This window comes from Otolemur garnettii, unplaced genomic scaffold, assembly GCF_000181295.1.
Source record: "Otolemur garnettii isolate 467f Iridium unplaced genomic scaffold, OtoGar3 scaffold00228, whole genome shotgun sequence".
Lineage (NCBI taxonomy): Eukaryota > Metazoa > Chordata > Mammalia > Primates > Galagidae > Otolemur > Otolemur garnettii.
The window spans coordinates 1,941,031-1,957,730 of NW_003852623.1; the positions used below are offsets into that span (position 1 = coordinate 1,941,031).

The following is a 16,700-nucleotide window of genomic DNA, read 5'->3' on the forward strand; positions in this document are numbered from 1 at the left end:
TGGATTGCCCTGAGCTCACAGGTTTGAAACCAGCCTGAGTAAGAGCGAGACCGGTGTTGTGGTGGGCATCGGTAGTCTCTTAGGAGACTGAGGCAAGAGAATTGCTTGAACTCAAGAATTGGAGGTTGCTGTGAGCTATGACGCCATAGCACTTTACTGAGGGTGACAATGTGAGACTCTGTCTCAAAAAGGAAAATAAAGCTACAACTCAGATGGATTCCACTGAAAAAACTATCTATGTGGTAGCATACTGAATAGCAAAATAACCAAAACTGTTTACTGATGGTGAGCCTATTAGGCAAAGTATGGAAAGCGTGGCAAATTTAATTTGCCCTGAAAAAGAAAGACTCTGCCTCAAAAAAAAAAAAAAAAAGGAGGGGGTAATAATGAAACTATATATCTAACTCAAACAAAATATTTAAAAATATCAATTCCAGCGACATTAAGTATCCAATGTAAAAAGTAAAACATTCAGAAAGGAATATGAGAGAATATTCGTTCACTCTGGAGGTCTGGAAGAATTTCTTACATCAGGAAAGAAGACATTAAAGGAAAAGACATATCAATCTAACTTCTATTAAAATCAGCTCCACCCATCGGGGGAAAAAAAGCACAACAGAGAAGTAGACAAAAGATATGGGGTATTTTATTGATAAAGAAACAAGAAACATATAAAGGCATTCAACTCTTAGTTATCGGGAAAAAACAACTGAAATGACAAGAGTTTGTTTCACTAGGCAGGCTGACAATATAAGTAAGGTTTTGGCAAGAATTCTTATTCAAGGCTTGGCACCCGTAGCACAGTGGTTACTTCCCGGCCACATACACCAAGGCTGGCCTGGGCCAACTAAACAGCAATGACAACTTCAATAACAACAACAAAAAATAGCTGAGCCTTGTGGTGGGCGCCTGTAGTCCCAGCTACTTGGGAGGCTGAGGCAGGAGAATCGCCCAAGAGTTTGAGGTTGCTTTGAGCTGTAACCTCACTACACTCTATCTAGGGCGACACAGTGAGACTCTGTCTCAAAAAAAAAAAAAATTCTTATTCACTGCTAGTAAGAATGTTAATTGGTCCAACTGCTTTAGAAAAATATCAGAATTACTTAGTAAAGCTAAATATGTATAAAACCCTTCCATCTAGCAATTCTAACTGTATTAATTTGATAGGGTTGCCATAACAAATTACAGGCAGTCCCTAGGTTAGAGATGACCAAACTTAAAAGTGTTCCATACTTTCAAACAGCTTCCCAATAAGGATAACTAAAGAATTAAAATAATAATCTGAGAACTAGTTTCTCCTGTGCAGGGAAACAAACCCACGTGGCAGAAGCGGTTTGTTGGTGAAGCATCTTTAAGCCACCAGCTAGTCTCATTGTTGATACTGTCACTTGTGCACAGCATCCCTGCTGTCTTAACGTTTTCATTTGATTTTGTGAGTCTGTTTACCCTTCCGACCTTAGGACCACGCCTCCAAAGCAAGTCCAGCTGAGCATGCGGCGAAGAGAAAGGTGATTACAGTGGAATACAAATAATTATGCACTTGGACATTCAGAGAAAGGCCAGATATCATCATTCATAGGGGAAGCATGACGCTTCAGCTGCTCAAATACAGGAATAATTATAAAGGATAAAGTGGAAACAATGGACGAAAGACAGCGCTCCAATGAGAGTATCAATTATTACCAAGCAGCGCAGGGATTACTGAAATGGAAAGGTGATTATTAATTTGATTATAAGATCAAAATAAATGTAGCACTGCTATTAGCCTAGGAATTAAAATAAAGAGCACGACAGTGTCTGTAACTTTTACAGTACATTACAGTACGGGGCATTATTATTACTACTTTATTGCAGTAGTACACTGCGTTACCACCACCAGCTTCGCCCGACACTGGTGCGGCTGCTGCGCCATCCGAAAGGCCTCCTTAACCCACAGTGGCCTCTTTTTCGCTCCCATGGCGCCCAGACCCTCCCGGGACAAGCCCCGCCCGCGCTCAGCTGCACCTGGCACCTCACCGGAAGGCGGAGGTCCCCACAGAAAGTCCCGGACACCAGCGAGCCGACCTCAGGGAACCCCACGGCGTGGCTACCGCCGGAGCGTTTAAATAACTACCGCGAGAGGACGCACTCTCGCGAGAACGCCGCGAGAGCGACGAGAGGTGGAGCGTGGTATTGCCACCGCCCGGCCCATGGGCTTCGCACATGCGCAGAGGGCCGACCCAGCCCTTTTCCGCCCGGAATGCGGGGTGCCTGAGGTCAGGCCGGAAGTGGTGTTACAGCGCGAATGGGCGGCGAGCGGGACTGACTTTCCACCGGAGAGACGTGAGGCTTTCGGTGCCTGGGCCTGGCTGGGGCGTGGAGGATGGGCTGCAGGTGAGGAGAAGGAAAGGCAGCCTCTGACGGGTCCGCTAAGGCGAGACGTTACGGGTTCGTTGCTGGAATCACAACCAGGTTTTGCTCGGGGTACGAATTGGAAGTGGATGAGGGGGGCAGCGCTCGGGATCCGAAGGGACGCGTTCTCGGGTCGGCCGAAGGCGCTGGGCCTGAGCTCTTGGAAGTCCTAGTTGGGGCCCGGGAGGAGAGGAGGGAACCAGGCAGGAATCTGCTAGGAAGGAGGTTAAGTTCTAACCTTTCTAAACCCGGTACCTGGCCGTTCATCCTCTTCAGGCCTGGCGTACTTAACGTCAGTCCAGGAAACAAAGGGGAGTGCTAGAGACGCGAGGTATGTCTGTTAGTGGTTGTATGGCAGGTTTGCATCAAGCCTTATAAATCCTTTTTAAAAATCGACTTCATTTGAGGAAGGCATCAAGCCTTATAAATCCTTCTTTAAAATCGGCTATTTTTGGCAAGACAAAAGAGAAACAGAACTATAACATTATACCACTAAATTGGAAAAGTAAACATTTATCTAAGTAATTGAAGCCCTATGTCCGCTACGCCCCATTCCTTCTTGCCCAAAGTAGCCATTCTCTCAAGCACCTTTATGTTTTAATTTTAATTTGAAATACAGCGCTGTTTTTTTTAAATAATTTAAAACAATCAGTAATGTATGTAACCTTTTGAAGCTAGCTTGTTTCTTAATGTTTTTAAGATTTGTTAAATGGGTAGTCTGTTATATTAATATATCACTATCCATTTTCTGTTCTGTATCCTCAGTGCCTGACACGCTTTAGGCACTTAAATGTCAGTTGAACGAATGACTGTTGTAGCATTTGAGCTAAATCATAAAGAATGGATACGATTTCAAATGATTAAGAAGGCAAGAAGGGTGTTCCAGGCAAAGGGAATACTTGGCAGAATGAACCAGAGACATGAAAGGACATGAAAAATTTCAAGAGCGTCCATAGTTTGAGAGATGAAAATGTAGAATGTACACGGATAATGTGATGAAAGAGAAACCTAGAAAGAAAAGGTTTACACTTAAAGCAGCGTTTCTCAACCTGTGGGTCGGGACCCACAGGAAGTGTATTCAAGGGTCGTGGCATTAGGAAGGTTGAGAACCACTGACTTAAAGAATATTACCCCTGAGGAGTTTGCACAAATTCAGAGCCATAAGATGCTTTTCAGCAAGAAACCCATCAGAGCTGCATTTTTTAGAAGATGATGCTCATAGCACTCTGGAGACATGTCCTAAGGTGTAAAAGATTAATGACAGGAGATTACAGACTATCAAGCCTCATAATAATAATGATCATTGCATTAGGCAAGTAAGACACACATGAAGATTTACATAAAATCCTAAGACAGCTTCATAGTCTGTTCATATTACTGCACTCTTAGACAATTATTTAGTACTTTCTTCTGTTAAACTTGGTACATTTTCTACTTCTATTCCCTACTTAGCTGATACCTTGCATCCTATTTCAGTTAAAAAAGGACCTCCCCATGCTTCTGTCACCCCATCTACCAGGTCTGTAGTGTAACACACTGCCACTGCTTTTACTAGAAGTGAATTGTCTAATTTAGGATGGTGAGTAAGCCTATCAAGAATACTTTTTTAGTACAATAGTAACCGAAGCATAAACAACTCTAGACTCTCAAGTGGTGATTGGGTTGAAATGTAAAGAGTAAAAATGTGAAAAAACAATGATTAAAAGACAGTTGCTTTGTCTAAAAGGGTAGTGATCCATACATATGGTAATATAAATATGATTTATTTTTAATTCAAGTTTCTTATTTCATGTAGACTTGGGTATTAAGCTATATAAGCTAAATCTAAAGGTAGCTTACATATGTTTTTATAGGATTGTTTCTTGTTTCTAATATTACATCTGTTTTTTTTTTTTTTTTTTTTGAAACAGAGTCTCTAGCTGTTGCCCTGGGTAGAGTGCTGTGAATCGTAGCTCACAGCAACCTCCAGCTCTTCTTGCCTCAGTTTTTCTATTTTTAGTAGAGACGGGGTCTTGTTTTTCTCACGCTGGTCTTGAACTCATGAGCTCAAGTAATATATCTGCCTCGGCTTCCCAGAGGGCTATATAGGCGTGAGCCACCGCGCCTGACTGTTTAAATTTCTTAACATTTTAAGCACTTTATTTTGAAATAGAATCTTGAATGATCTGAGTTGAAGGATTATGTTGTATTAGCCTTTGTCTCATCATATATTGCCAAATTGTCCAGATACAGTTTGATGACTTATTTTCACTGACTCTGATAAAAATAGAATATATGATGTACAGTTTACTATAGGTGTCATTAATTTTATCATTTGTTCTTTCCCATTTATTGAGTACCTACCAGGACAAGCACTATTCTAGGGATACACGGATAAAAAGAGTTATTTGTACAAAATTACTAACCTGAAACCATGTCACATGACCATGTGAATGTACCTCAGTATGGGAGAAACTTTGACCTACAAGTATTTGGTTACTTTAATTGGAATTCTCTCCTGAGTAAAGGAATACAGAGAATTATTACTCTGAAGTATGGTCATATATCCACAGCAATCAATGCCAGTGCACACATCTTAAGTTTCAGTGTGCATGTGTATTGGTCTTTGAAACTTTGGCCAGAAGGGTCCTGTCCCAGCAGTCCACAGTCTGGGTTGTGGACTCACACTGGTATACTTGATCATGTTTTGGTATATTTAGGCTCTGATTTACATTGAGTATATCTCTTTTGTTTGTTTGTTTTGTTTTTGGAGACAGAGTCTCATTTTGTCACCCTCGATAGTCACTCTTGGACTTAAGCAATCCTCCTGCCCCAGCTGCCTGAGTAGCTGGATTATAGGCAAGACCAATATTGACTATTTGGAATATTTCATCTTTCAGGTAAACATCTAACCAAGATTGAGTCAAAGGCCTCCACCCAGTCCTGAATTCTCTTCCAGTTGCATACCTTTTAAAGTGTGCAAATCTCTAGCTACTTAGCCATAGTTAAAACATTGGACACTTTGACTTCCTACAAGAATTCATGATCTGCAAAATTTGTACACCAAACCTTATGGGGAAAGAGTGTTAGGGTCACACTATAGAATTTTGTAGCCAAAGAAGTAATACAAAATAACAGTGTTTTAAAATTTGCTCAGGATTTTTTCCAATCAAGTATAATAAGATATGCAGATGTGAAAATGACTGTTATGATGGAAGAAAGGTTTATACTAACAAATCTCCAGTAACAGGAGGCACAACACCCCACACCATGCAGGGGCACCTGCCTGGAAACAGCAGGGTCAGTAGGCAGAGGAAGTGCACTGGGAATTGCAGCAAGGCCTTTATTTGGTTTTTTTGGGAAGAAATGGTCAAAGCAGGGTAAGCAGCCTTAAACAGCTTTAGGATTGGCTGTTTTAGATAATTTTTGTGGCTCTGGGCCATAGGAGCTAGCTATCTTTAGTTCCCTGGTACCTAGCCCTGGGGTGATTAAGCATGGGAATATTGACCAGGAGTATAAGAGTCTGAGAGGTAAGTGTGTTCTGGATTAGTTATTTTGCAGTAGGAATTAGCTAACTCTTGGAGTTACTGTACCTTCCCAGTCATTGAGGCCTTACCCAGATGCCAGAGCATCAAGAATACAGAAAATATATTTAGTACAGTCTTAATAAAAGTGTAGTATTACCACAGTTAAGACATGTCAAATTCCTTTTTTTTTTTTAATTTTAATTTTTTTAGAGACAGATTCTCACTTTGTCACCCTAGGTAGAGTGCCATGGCATCACAACTCACAGCAACCTCCAGCTCTTGGGCTTGGGTGATTCTTTTGCCTCCGCCTCCCAAGTAGCTGTGACTACAGGTGCCTACCACAATGCCCAGCTATTTTTTTTGTTGCAGTTTGGCCAGCGCCGGGTTCAAACCTGCCACCCTCAGTATATGGGGCCAGTGCCCTACTCACTGAGCCACAGGCACCATCCAACATGTCAAATTCTTCTTTTTTTTTGGCTGGGGTCCGGTTTGAACCTGCCACCTCTAGTATATGGGGCTGGTGCCCTACTCCTTAAGCCACAGGGGCCGCCTTCAAATTCTTAATAAATGCTACAATAAATGTGAGTACTTCCTCCCACCCCTTAAATGGAGATAATTTCTTGGAAAGCTATGTAAAGAAGGGTTGAAAGTACTGTGTTACGGTCATAAAACTCCTATATCCTGAGATTAAAGAGGGCACTACAGTATGTACTTTACAGAAAGGCATGACCAAAATGGGCATGGCCGATCTAAAAGGAAGTATTTGTGGTAAATAAGCTGTGCTCCTTCATGGTTTGCTGTATTCAGTTTTGCTAATGTATTTTATAACTCCTGATAATGACTTACAGGTTTTAATGAAATCATTTTTCCGTTTACCAATCTCAATTAGGTGGTTGGCCTTAGAGAAATATGCCTAAGTCCATACAAGATAGTGATGAGAAGAGCTGTAGGCTTTCCACTTCACCACCCATGATCTTGGGCATCATAAAGGTCCCCATAGTTGGCAATAATATCACTTCGTGTTGTGATCCTTTAATTTCATGTCTCTGGTCTTATTCCCAGGTCCAGAAGGCGTGCCAGGAAAGTTCCATAAACATATATGAGCTCTGACTTGATAGTTGACCCAGCCATGAAAAACCTCATTGGATCCTTACTAGATCAGACCATAACTGGCGCTCTTAAAAGTTCTTCCTATCAAAAAGTATCAGGAATGAAAATCTAAGATATATTCCTACCATCTCGAGGCGTTCCTGTATAAGGCAGCAGTCTAGCAGATCAGCCGGGTTCTTCCATCATCAAGCAGACATACTCAAACCATGAACACAGCTGAGGGCACAGATGTCTCTGTGTCAATGTTCTTCTCACTGTGTGTGACCCACTAGTGGGCTGTGAAATCAATTCTGTGAGTCACAGTGAACATTCTTTTTAAAAATATATATATAATATCAGCATCCTTTGCCTGAATTACGTGCATTACAAGGAATACTGAGGTCAGTTTCACTATGTGAGAAGGTATTTGATGGAGGGACTATGATGACTAGAAGGCTTGTTGTCTGAGAAAGGAGTTTCCATCATTTGCTCCCAGGTGTCTCGCCTGGTTTTCATGACAGCAAAGTTCATGTTGTATAGTCTGGTTTTATATGATCACGACTTGTATCAGGATGTGGAGTCTGAGATATTCAACTGAAATGCAGCTACAAACTTTTTTTAAAAGATGTTATATAGGTTATATTTATATGTGTTAGTTTTTTTCTTTTTTGACTCAGTGGCAATTATGAGATTTTAATCAAACTGGAACATATTACTGTTAAAATGGATCATTTCTTTATTAAAAGAAAGAGGAATATTGAAATGAAATATGTGGAAACATGTTCAAGTTCAGCTGTTGGGTCTGGAAGTGTAAATAGTGACGATATTGAGAAAAACATTGACTTTAATCTACAAACTTCATTTGAGCCACGTTTCAAAAAGAAAAAAGTAAGTTCAAGACGTTATAACGAAGACTATTTAAAATACGGTTTTGTCAAATGTGAAAAACCCTTTGAAAATGACAGACCTCAGTGCGTTATTTGTAATAATATTCTTGCAAATGAAAGTTTAAAGCCTTCAAAATTAAAAAGGCACTTAGAAACTCAGCATGCTGAACTTGCTGGTAAGCCTCTTGAATATTTTCAAAGAAAGAAAAAAGACATAAAGTTATCCACCCAGTTCCTTAGTTGTTCTCCTCCTGTTAGTGAGAAAGAACAGTTTCTTAGTTGTTCTCCTCCCGTCAGTGAGAAAGCCTTGTTATCATCATATTTAGTCGCATATCGTGTGGCAAAGGAGAAAATGGCTCCTACAGCTGCCGAAAAAATTATTCTTCCAGCCTGTTTGGATATAGTGCGTACAATTTTTGATGATAAATCAGCTGATAAATTAAGAACTATACCTGAGGATGACATAGTATCTCTTCGAATTTGTACTATTGCAGAGCATTTAGAGACAATGCTTCTTACCCGGTTACAGTCTGGTATAGATTTTGCAATCCAGCTCGATGAAAGCACCGATACTGGAAGCTGTGCAACACTTTTAGTGTATGTCAGGTATGCGTGGCAAGATGACTTTCTGGAGGATTTTTTGTGTTTTTTAAATTTAACCTCACACCAAAGTGGAGTAGATATTTTTACAGAGTTACAAAAGTGCATTGTTGGTCAGTATAAGTTAAACTGGAAAAACTGTAAAGGAATTACAAGTGACGGCACAGCAGGCATAACTGGAAAACATAGCAGGCTAATTAAAAAATTGCTAGAAGTTAGTAACAAAGGTGCCGTGTGGAATCACTGTTTTATACATCGTGAAGGGCTGGCGTCCAGAGAAATGCCACAGAATCTTGTGGAAGTATTAAAAAATGCGGTGAAAGTTGTTAATTTTATTAAAGGAAGCTCACTCAATAGCCGACTTCTTGAAACATTTTGTTCTGAGATCGGAACTAACCACACCCACTTACTGTATCATACCACAGTCCGTTGGTTGTCTCAAGGGAAAATACTAAGCAGGGTTTATGAACTCAGGAATGAGATTCATGTGATTTTAATTGAAAAGAAATCTCATTTGGCAAATATTTTTGAAGATGATATTTGGGTCACAAAATTGGCATATTTAACCGATATTTTTGGCATTCTTAATGAACTGAGTTTAAAACTACAGGGGAAAAACAGTGACATATTCCAGCATGTTGAACGCATCCAAGGATTCCAAAAGACATTATTGTTATGGCAAGCCAGGCTCAAAAGTAACCGTCCTAGTTACTACATGTTTCCAAGATTTTTGCAACATATCGAAGAGAATATTATTAATGAAAATGTTTTGAAAGAAATAAAATTAGAGATACTGGTGCATCTCACATCTCTATCTCAAACTTTTAGCCATTTCTTTCCCGAAGAGAAATTTGAAATATTAAGGGAAAACAGTTGGGTGAAGGATCCATTTGCTTTTCGAAACCCTGAGTCAATAATTGAGCTGAACTTGGAACCTGAAGAGGAAAATGAATTATTGCAGCTTAGTTCTTCATGTACATTGAGGAATGATTATGAGACATTAAGTTTATCTGCATTTTGGATTAAGATAAAGGAAGACTTTCCTTTGCTCAGTAGAAAGAGTGTCCTCCTCTTACTACCCTTCACAACAACTAGTCTGTGTGAACTAGGATTTTCTATCTTAACCCAGTTAAAAACAAAGGAAAGAAATGGGTTGAGTGGCGCAGCAGATATGCGGGTGGCATTATCTTCCTGTGTTCCGGACTGGAATGAACTTATGAACAGGCAGGCACACCCACCATATTAAATAAAATGTTACCCAATATTTGCTTTTGTATTTCTTATTCTGTAGTATTTTTCTATGTCATTTAAATGTTAATATAGCATTGTATGCGATGCCTTTGTTGTGTTTGAATGTTTGTCATATTTAAATAATAAAACTGTGATACATGTTCATTGAAGAAAATGTTAATGAACATCTGTTTGAGGCCAGGAGCCATTCCAGAGACACTGGGATGTAAGAGTGAACAAAACCAAGATCATTCTGTGGTGGAGCTTATATCCTGGCAAGGAGAGAGAAACAGTAAACATAAGAGGGTTTTATAGTGTTCAAAAGAAAAAAATTGCTATGGAAAGAGTAGCAAAAAGGGAGGCTAAGGAAGTATTGGAGGACCAAATTGTGAAGGACTCTGAGGCCATTATTGGGACTCTGGGGGGTTTTTTAGAGACAGAGTCTCACTTTATTGCCCTTGGTAGAGTGCTGCGGAGTCACAGCTCACAGCAACCTCCAACTCCTGAGCTTGGGCGATTCTCCTGCCTCAGCCTCCCAAGTAGCTGGGACTACAGGCGTCCACTACAATGCCCGGCTATTTTTTGTTGCAGTTTGGCCGGGGCCAAATTTGAACCCACCACCCTCAGTATATGGGACTGGTGCCAGGGACTCTGACTTTTTGTTAGTAAAATAAAGAGTAACTGAAGGATGTAAGCAGAGGAGAGAGGTGTTCTGAATTAGATTTTCAAAGACTTAGTCTGGCTACTATTTTAAATTCTTAAAGCCTGAATTAAGTGTTACTTTTGTAAAGTAACCACTTCAGGGTAAGTCCTCCATTCTTTTTATTTCTTTGTGTTCTTTGTAGTCTGTAACTTGGAATGATTTTATTTGGTTACTGTTACCCTGCTACCCTAGAATGAGTGTTCCATGTCTGTTTGCATGAAACATAGTAAGTGGGTGTTCAGTACACGCTGATAAAGAGCAAAGGAGTCAGTGATACCTAACACCTCCAGTTTGCAGTGAGGTTCCCAGAAATAATGAATGTGCGGCAGATGTCTTCTTATTTTTTAAATCTGACTTTGTCAGATAACTTCTATTGACGTTAAAAAATGGCGTTGATGGATGTTGCTTCCTCGCATTGTCGCTGGTGATTAAGCAACATACATTGTATGATATGCTTCAAACTGATTCCAACTTCTGCCCCCCTGTGTACTTCCTTACCACACCAGGTGATGCTCTTAGCATGCCTTTTTAAAATCATAAGGGACAGCAGTTCTTTTCCATCTGCTACCGTGCCTAGCCTTATTGTAAAATTTGATTTTTCAGATTTTCTATTGAAAGTAACTGATTCCCCCCCCCCTTTGATGCTTGAAATAAAGTATTGGGAAATAACTCTGTGAATAGCTCACGTATCTGTACACATCCTCTGAAAGAAGGTATTTGCGTCTAAATTAAGAATGTATAAAAAAAGACATTCTGTCCCGTTTGATCCTGCAATCCCATTACTGGGCATCCATCCAGAAGGGGGAAAAAAACCTTTTATTATAAAGACAATTGTACTGGGCTGTTTATCGCAGCCCAATTTACAATCTCTAAAATATGGAAACGGCCTAAATGTCTTTCAACCCAGGAATGGATTGGTCAGCTGTGGTATATGTACACCATGGAATATTATTCAGCCATTAAAAAAATGGAGATTCGGCAGCATTTGTACCAACCTGGATGGAGGTGGAACACATGATTCTTAGTGAAGCATCACAGGAATGGAGAAGTAAGAATCCTATGTATTCAGCTCTGATATGAGGACAATTAATGACACAGTGGACCGTGGGGGAAGGGGAGACCAGACAGAGAAGGAGGGAGGGGGTGAGGGAAAGGAAAAGAAGGAAAAAGAAAAGAAAATAGCGACCGACTCACATAAATTGGATTTAGTTTTGACCAAAGTACATTACTTAAACAATTTCTAATTCAACTTGTTAATATGTTGTTTAGGATATTGTATCCTCATAAGTAAAATATGTTTGTAATTTCCCCTTTATAATAATATGTTTTCTCCAATTTTAATATCAGGTGTATCCAGATTAAGTAGAATGATTTTGAACTATTTCTTCTTTTTCTATTGTCTGTAAGATTTGGCATAATCTGTTTTTTGAAATTATCTTTTACTTTTGTTTATAAATATTAGTTGTTTATTTTTTGAGACTTTGGAAAAATAAGATAACTGATGACTCCATACTGAACCTCAGAGTCAAGGCATTCTATAATAGACAATGTGAATGTTACTTTCTTTGCATTATTATTATTGCTTAATATTTCGATGCAATTGTCTGATTTCTGAATGTATTCATCTTCGTTCATTCTTTACAAGGTTTTTGTTTCTAGTCCTTAAACATTGTTACTAAATTTTAAGGCTTTTTAATTTTGTGAAGACAAAAAGTGGAAACCTAATAAACACATGTAAAAAATAATAATAAAAGAAGACATTCTGGGACAGTAAACTGCAGATAACTGCTCCCTTAGAGACATCCCAGGGAAGTCAAGATAAAGCCTTTTCTTCTTCCTCCCCAGAGGCATTTGCCTCTGTTTCAGGAGTAACAATCTCTTTCTGCAGGGGAAGATAGGCAGACATGCCAGTGACTCCAAAAAGGAATCTGTTCAAATTTGGGGTTTCTCTTCTGTGGCACTGCCCACTGCACACAGAGGAAACACCTGGCCCTGAGCAGATCGCACGGTGGGAACTGGGCATGGGGAGCTGACAGGCGATGCTGTCCTGGCTCTCATTTTGCTCTGAATAATAAATTGTGTCTCTGACCCAGAGGTTTTGGGGCTTTCTGTGAACTTATGTGTCTTCTACAAAATCGCCTTTATCATGCAAGGTAACATACAGGGTTCAGGGAGTAAGATGTAGATATCTTTGGGAAGGGCATTTTTCAGCCTACCCTCTGGTCCGCAAAGACTCATCCACTCCACAATCCCTTACGGCATCAGCTCAATTCCAAAATCTCATCTACATCTTAACCAGCTCAAAAGTCCCAAATCTGTCTATATTAGATGTTGGTGCAGCTCTGAGTATAAGCCATTCTGGAGCAAAATTCTATCTCAGGACCTATGAAATTAGAAAACAAGTTCTGTGCTCCGAAACAGCAACGTGTCAGGCGTGGGGTGAGTCATGGGCATTCTCACTCCAAAAGGGAGGAAAAAAGGCAACAAGGAGTCACAAGCCAATCACTTTCAAAGTCCAACTGGGCAAACTCCACTAGGTTTCCAGGACTTGTGATGACTTGGCTGGCTTACTGCATCTGCCCTCTTGCTGCGGCTCTATCAGCCTGTTTCCTGCCTCTGGAACTGTGGGAGCTCAACTGCTTTTTATTTCATCCCCACTGACCCACTTAGTCCAACTGGAGGGTGTTTCTGTTGCATAACATTTTCAAAACCTTCATGGTACCTCGGGACTCACTTGATGAAAAAAGAGGTTCCTACACAGATCTTAACTGAATAATTCCATCTCTATTTTTGGTTACTGCTGAGGTAGTAGAGGCGATCCATGAGTCCCGGGCCTGTGCCCAGAGCCCCTCCTGTGATTGAATACTGTAGCCCTTTGTACTTCAAAGCAGTAGGAGGAGACTTCCAACACCCCCAAATGGTTGAGATGATCACTTTATGTTATGTAGGTTTTACCACAATTTAAATTTTTAAAGAAAAATTTAGATGTGTAGTAGTACATCTTCATATAATATTTCTACTCTACAGATAAAATAGTTGTAAATATCCCCAAGAATATAGATACTAGCAAAATGTAATAAAATAATTATGTGCTGTATCTTAGGTGTTTATTACCTTTGCTTTTGATGTAGTTTGTTGAGGTAAGTTTATATAACTTTTTAATACTGGCTGTGTTTAACAGATGGCTCGGGACTCTTGAGAATGTGTCTCTCAAATACTGGCAACCAGCCCTAGTCCGTGACTACATGACTGCCTGTGGTGTCATTTAGCCTGTCCGTCTGTCCCCTGTATCTCCTGAATACAAGCAGTTAAATCTGAAGGTGTGCTCAGATTCAGGGTGTGTGTGTGTTCGTGCCTGAGAAGTGGCACTGTGCCTTCTGTTGGATCACAAATCAAGAGAAAGTCATGTTTTGAGGGTAGGAAAGACTTCTGCCCTCAAAGTCAACTACCTCCTCCCATGACAGTAAACAAAATGATTGTAAACAAAATGAAAAAAAGAATAAACCATGAGGGAAAAGAGAACAGAAGAGATGTCAACAACAGAATTTGGAAAGGTGCGAAGGAAATGAGGAAGGCATAAGAATGTAGGTGACCAGTGAAAACCGAAATATAAACTGGGTAGTGAGGAAGAAAGTGTAAGCTGTGAAGAAAGGTTTTTGATACCACAGAACCCTCAAAAGGAGAAGGATTTGGAAGAACCACCTGTTGCTAAGATGAAGGGAGTGGAGGTGGGGCTGGAAATCAAAGAAATGGTCGAAGTCTGAAAATGTCGTCCTTGACCTTGTTCAGCTACACTTGTTTTCCCCCACCCTAGCAGAAGACTTGCTCCCTGGAGAGGCTTGCCTAAAGAGACCCTGGGCAGTAGGGTACCAGGCATCACTGATGCTCGAGCCTCCACTGCAACATGGTTGGGGGCGGTGGGGACCAATAAGTGAAAATCTTTATGTTAAATAGTAAGATCCCCCCAGTCTACTCACCATTGAGGGCATTCAGGTTTATATCCTTTAGGAAGAATACTGGTATATTCCTCTCTAAGGAAACTGTCCAAGAGGAAATGGCAGGACTCTCTACTGAAAAAGTGGTTCTGATAAGTACCTCGTGTTTATTCTATGTTCATAAAAACAATCAGCCAAGAGTAATCAGCTATTTGAGCTTATAAAAGCTAGTCATCAGAACGGAAATGGATAGAAGGTACTCAAAGGACACAGCCATTAGCAGAAAGAAATTTAAAGAACAAAACCCAAAGCGTACATCTGTAGTAATAGCCTCAGAAATAACCACAAAACAGGGAGGAAAGTGTTTTCTTTTTAAAAAGAACTCAAAATTTAAAAGAAAAAGATAGCATAATTGAAAAATTCAATAGAGAAGTTGGAAGATGATAAATTTATGCTCAGGGAAGGGTAAGAAAGAAAGCAAACAAAAATAGGACAGAAAAATATTTAAAAATAAAGAGGAGAGAGAGAGAATTCATTGCTATACAAGTAATAGGAACTCCAGAAGGAGAAGAATTGGAGATGAAATTACAAAAATAAAAAATAATTCTCAGGATTTAAAGATGTGAGTTTGCAGATTAAAAGGGCCCATTGATTACATGGCACAAACAACTACCCTTCCCCAAGTTCATTTTTGAAATCCTCAAGTATAAAAAGAAATCTTAAAAATTTCCAGAGAGGAAAAAAGACAGCTTGAATAAACAGGATTAGGAAAATGGTTTGACATTCATCAACAGCCACACAAGAAACAAGGGAGCACTGTCCTCAAAATTCCGAAAGGACATGATTTTCAATTTAGAATTCTACCCAAGGACATTCTCAATCAGAATAATGACATTTTGAATTATTATGCAAAAGACTAAACTAAAAAGTTTAGTCCCTGTGTATCTCCTCAAGAAACTATTGAAGGATGTACTCCTTAAAACAAGAAAAAAGGCATGAGATCTAGGAAGCAGGCATTCTGCACAGGAGAGGGGGAAGGAGGGACCAGGATGACAGCTGTGCAGTCAGTGGAGAGCAACCGGCTCAGACTGGGACAAAAAACTGAACAACTCTTGGAAGAGCCACCCCTCCAAAAAAAGAAGTAAAAGAGAACTTATACACATTCCCTAAAATATTGACTGGTGCTTTTGAATGCATTGAGAGGTTTATATGTCTTTTAGAAAGTTTGACCATCATCATAGGTGTACAGAGAATACCAAAAAAACAGGCAGGAAGAGGAAGGAGACAAGTATTACCTGCAGGATAACAAAAGGTTTTCAACAAAGGCAATGTCATCAGAGAATGCAATAAGCTCAGCCATGAATAATACAAGATCTTAATAACATAAATGCTGATGATTTATTTAAAGCTGTGATATAACTAAATTGGGAGAATGAAAGATTTAGAATAGGTTCGGTGCCCGTAGCTCAGTGAGTAGGGCACGAGCCACATACACTGAGGCTAACAGGTTTGAGTCCAGCCCAAGTCTGCTAAATAACAATGACAATTGCAACCAAAAAATAGCCAGGTGTTGTGGTGGGCATCTATAGTCCCAGCTACTTGGGAGGCTGAGGCAAGAGAATCCCATAAGCCCAAGAGTTAGAGGTTGCTGTGAGCTGTGATGCCACAGCACTTTACTAAAGGTGACATAGTGAGACTCTGTCTCAAGAAAGAAAGAGAGAGAGAGAGGAAAGAAAGAGAGAGGAAAGAAAGACAGAAAGAGAAAGAAAGAAAGAAAGAAAGAAAGAAAGAAAGAAAGAAAATATAACAAGAAAAAAGTCTGCACGTGTTCAATGCAGACGCAGCCTTTCTTCTTTTTACACCCTGACTATTCTCCATCTGCGGTTGGTGGAAGCCACGAATTTGGAGGGCCGACTGCCTTTAATTCCCCTGCGTTGACTTATTTGTAAAATAGGGATAATTACAAACCCAGGAGGGACATTGTGACAATCCAGGGAACAGCGCTCAGCACATAGTAAGAACTCAATAAAGACACGTTTTGACGGTTATTTTCTTAAAGCAAACAAAAACCCTTTCTCATCGGGCGGTGGGGAAGAGGGCATCCAGCCAAGCTGTCACAGGGGGAGCCAGGCAAGTCCTCTTCCGATAACCCAACTCTCCTGACCTTTTCTCCGCCCTCGCGCTTCTCTGGGGCTCCCTCCCGCGGCACTGGGCCGTCCCGGGTGTTCCTAGAGCAGTCCTGAAACTGAAGGCGGCGGGGTGTCAGCTCCGGAGCCGCCTTAGTGGGAGGGGAGAAAGTGACTCGGGGAGGCAAGAAGCGGGAGGAAGCAAAGTCCCTGCATGGCGGTCCCGGGGCGCG

At 40.4% G+C, this 16,700-nt stretch overlaps 2 protein-coding genes across 2 annotated transcripts in view; both read left to right on the forward strand.

Moving 5' to 3' along the window:
* Positions 1–2,287: 2,287 nt before the first annotated feature.
* FAM200B (family with sequence similarity 200 member B) lies at positions 2,288–9,737 on the forward strand. The gene is made up of 2 exons (XM_023508192.1): positions 2,288–2,373; positions 6,960–9,737. The coding sequence occupies exon 2, from the start codon at positions 7,710–7,712 to the stop codon at positions 9,717–9,719; it is 2,010 nt and encodes a 669-aa protein (XP_023363960.1). The 5' UTR covers positions 2,288–2,373; positions 6,960–7,709; the 3' UTR covers positions 9,720–9,737.
* Positions 9,738–14,586: 4,849 nt separating this feature from the next.
* BST1 (bone marrow stromal cell antigen 1) overlaps positions 14,587–16,700 on the forward strand; it is a 28,996-nt gene continuing 26,882 nt past the window's right edge. The window contains exon 1 of the mRNA XM_023508194.1: positions 14,587–14,597. Within this exon, the coding sequence (XP_023363962.1) occupies positions 14,587–14,597 (11 nt within the window). The remainder of the gene's footprint in view (positions 14,598–16,700) is intronic.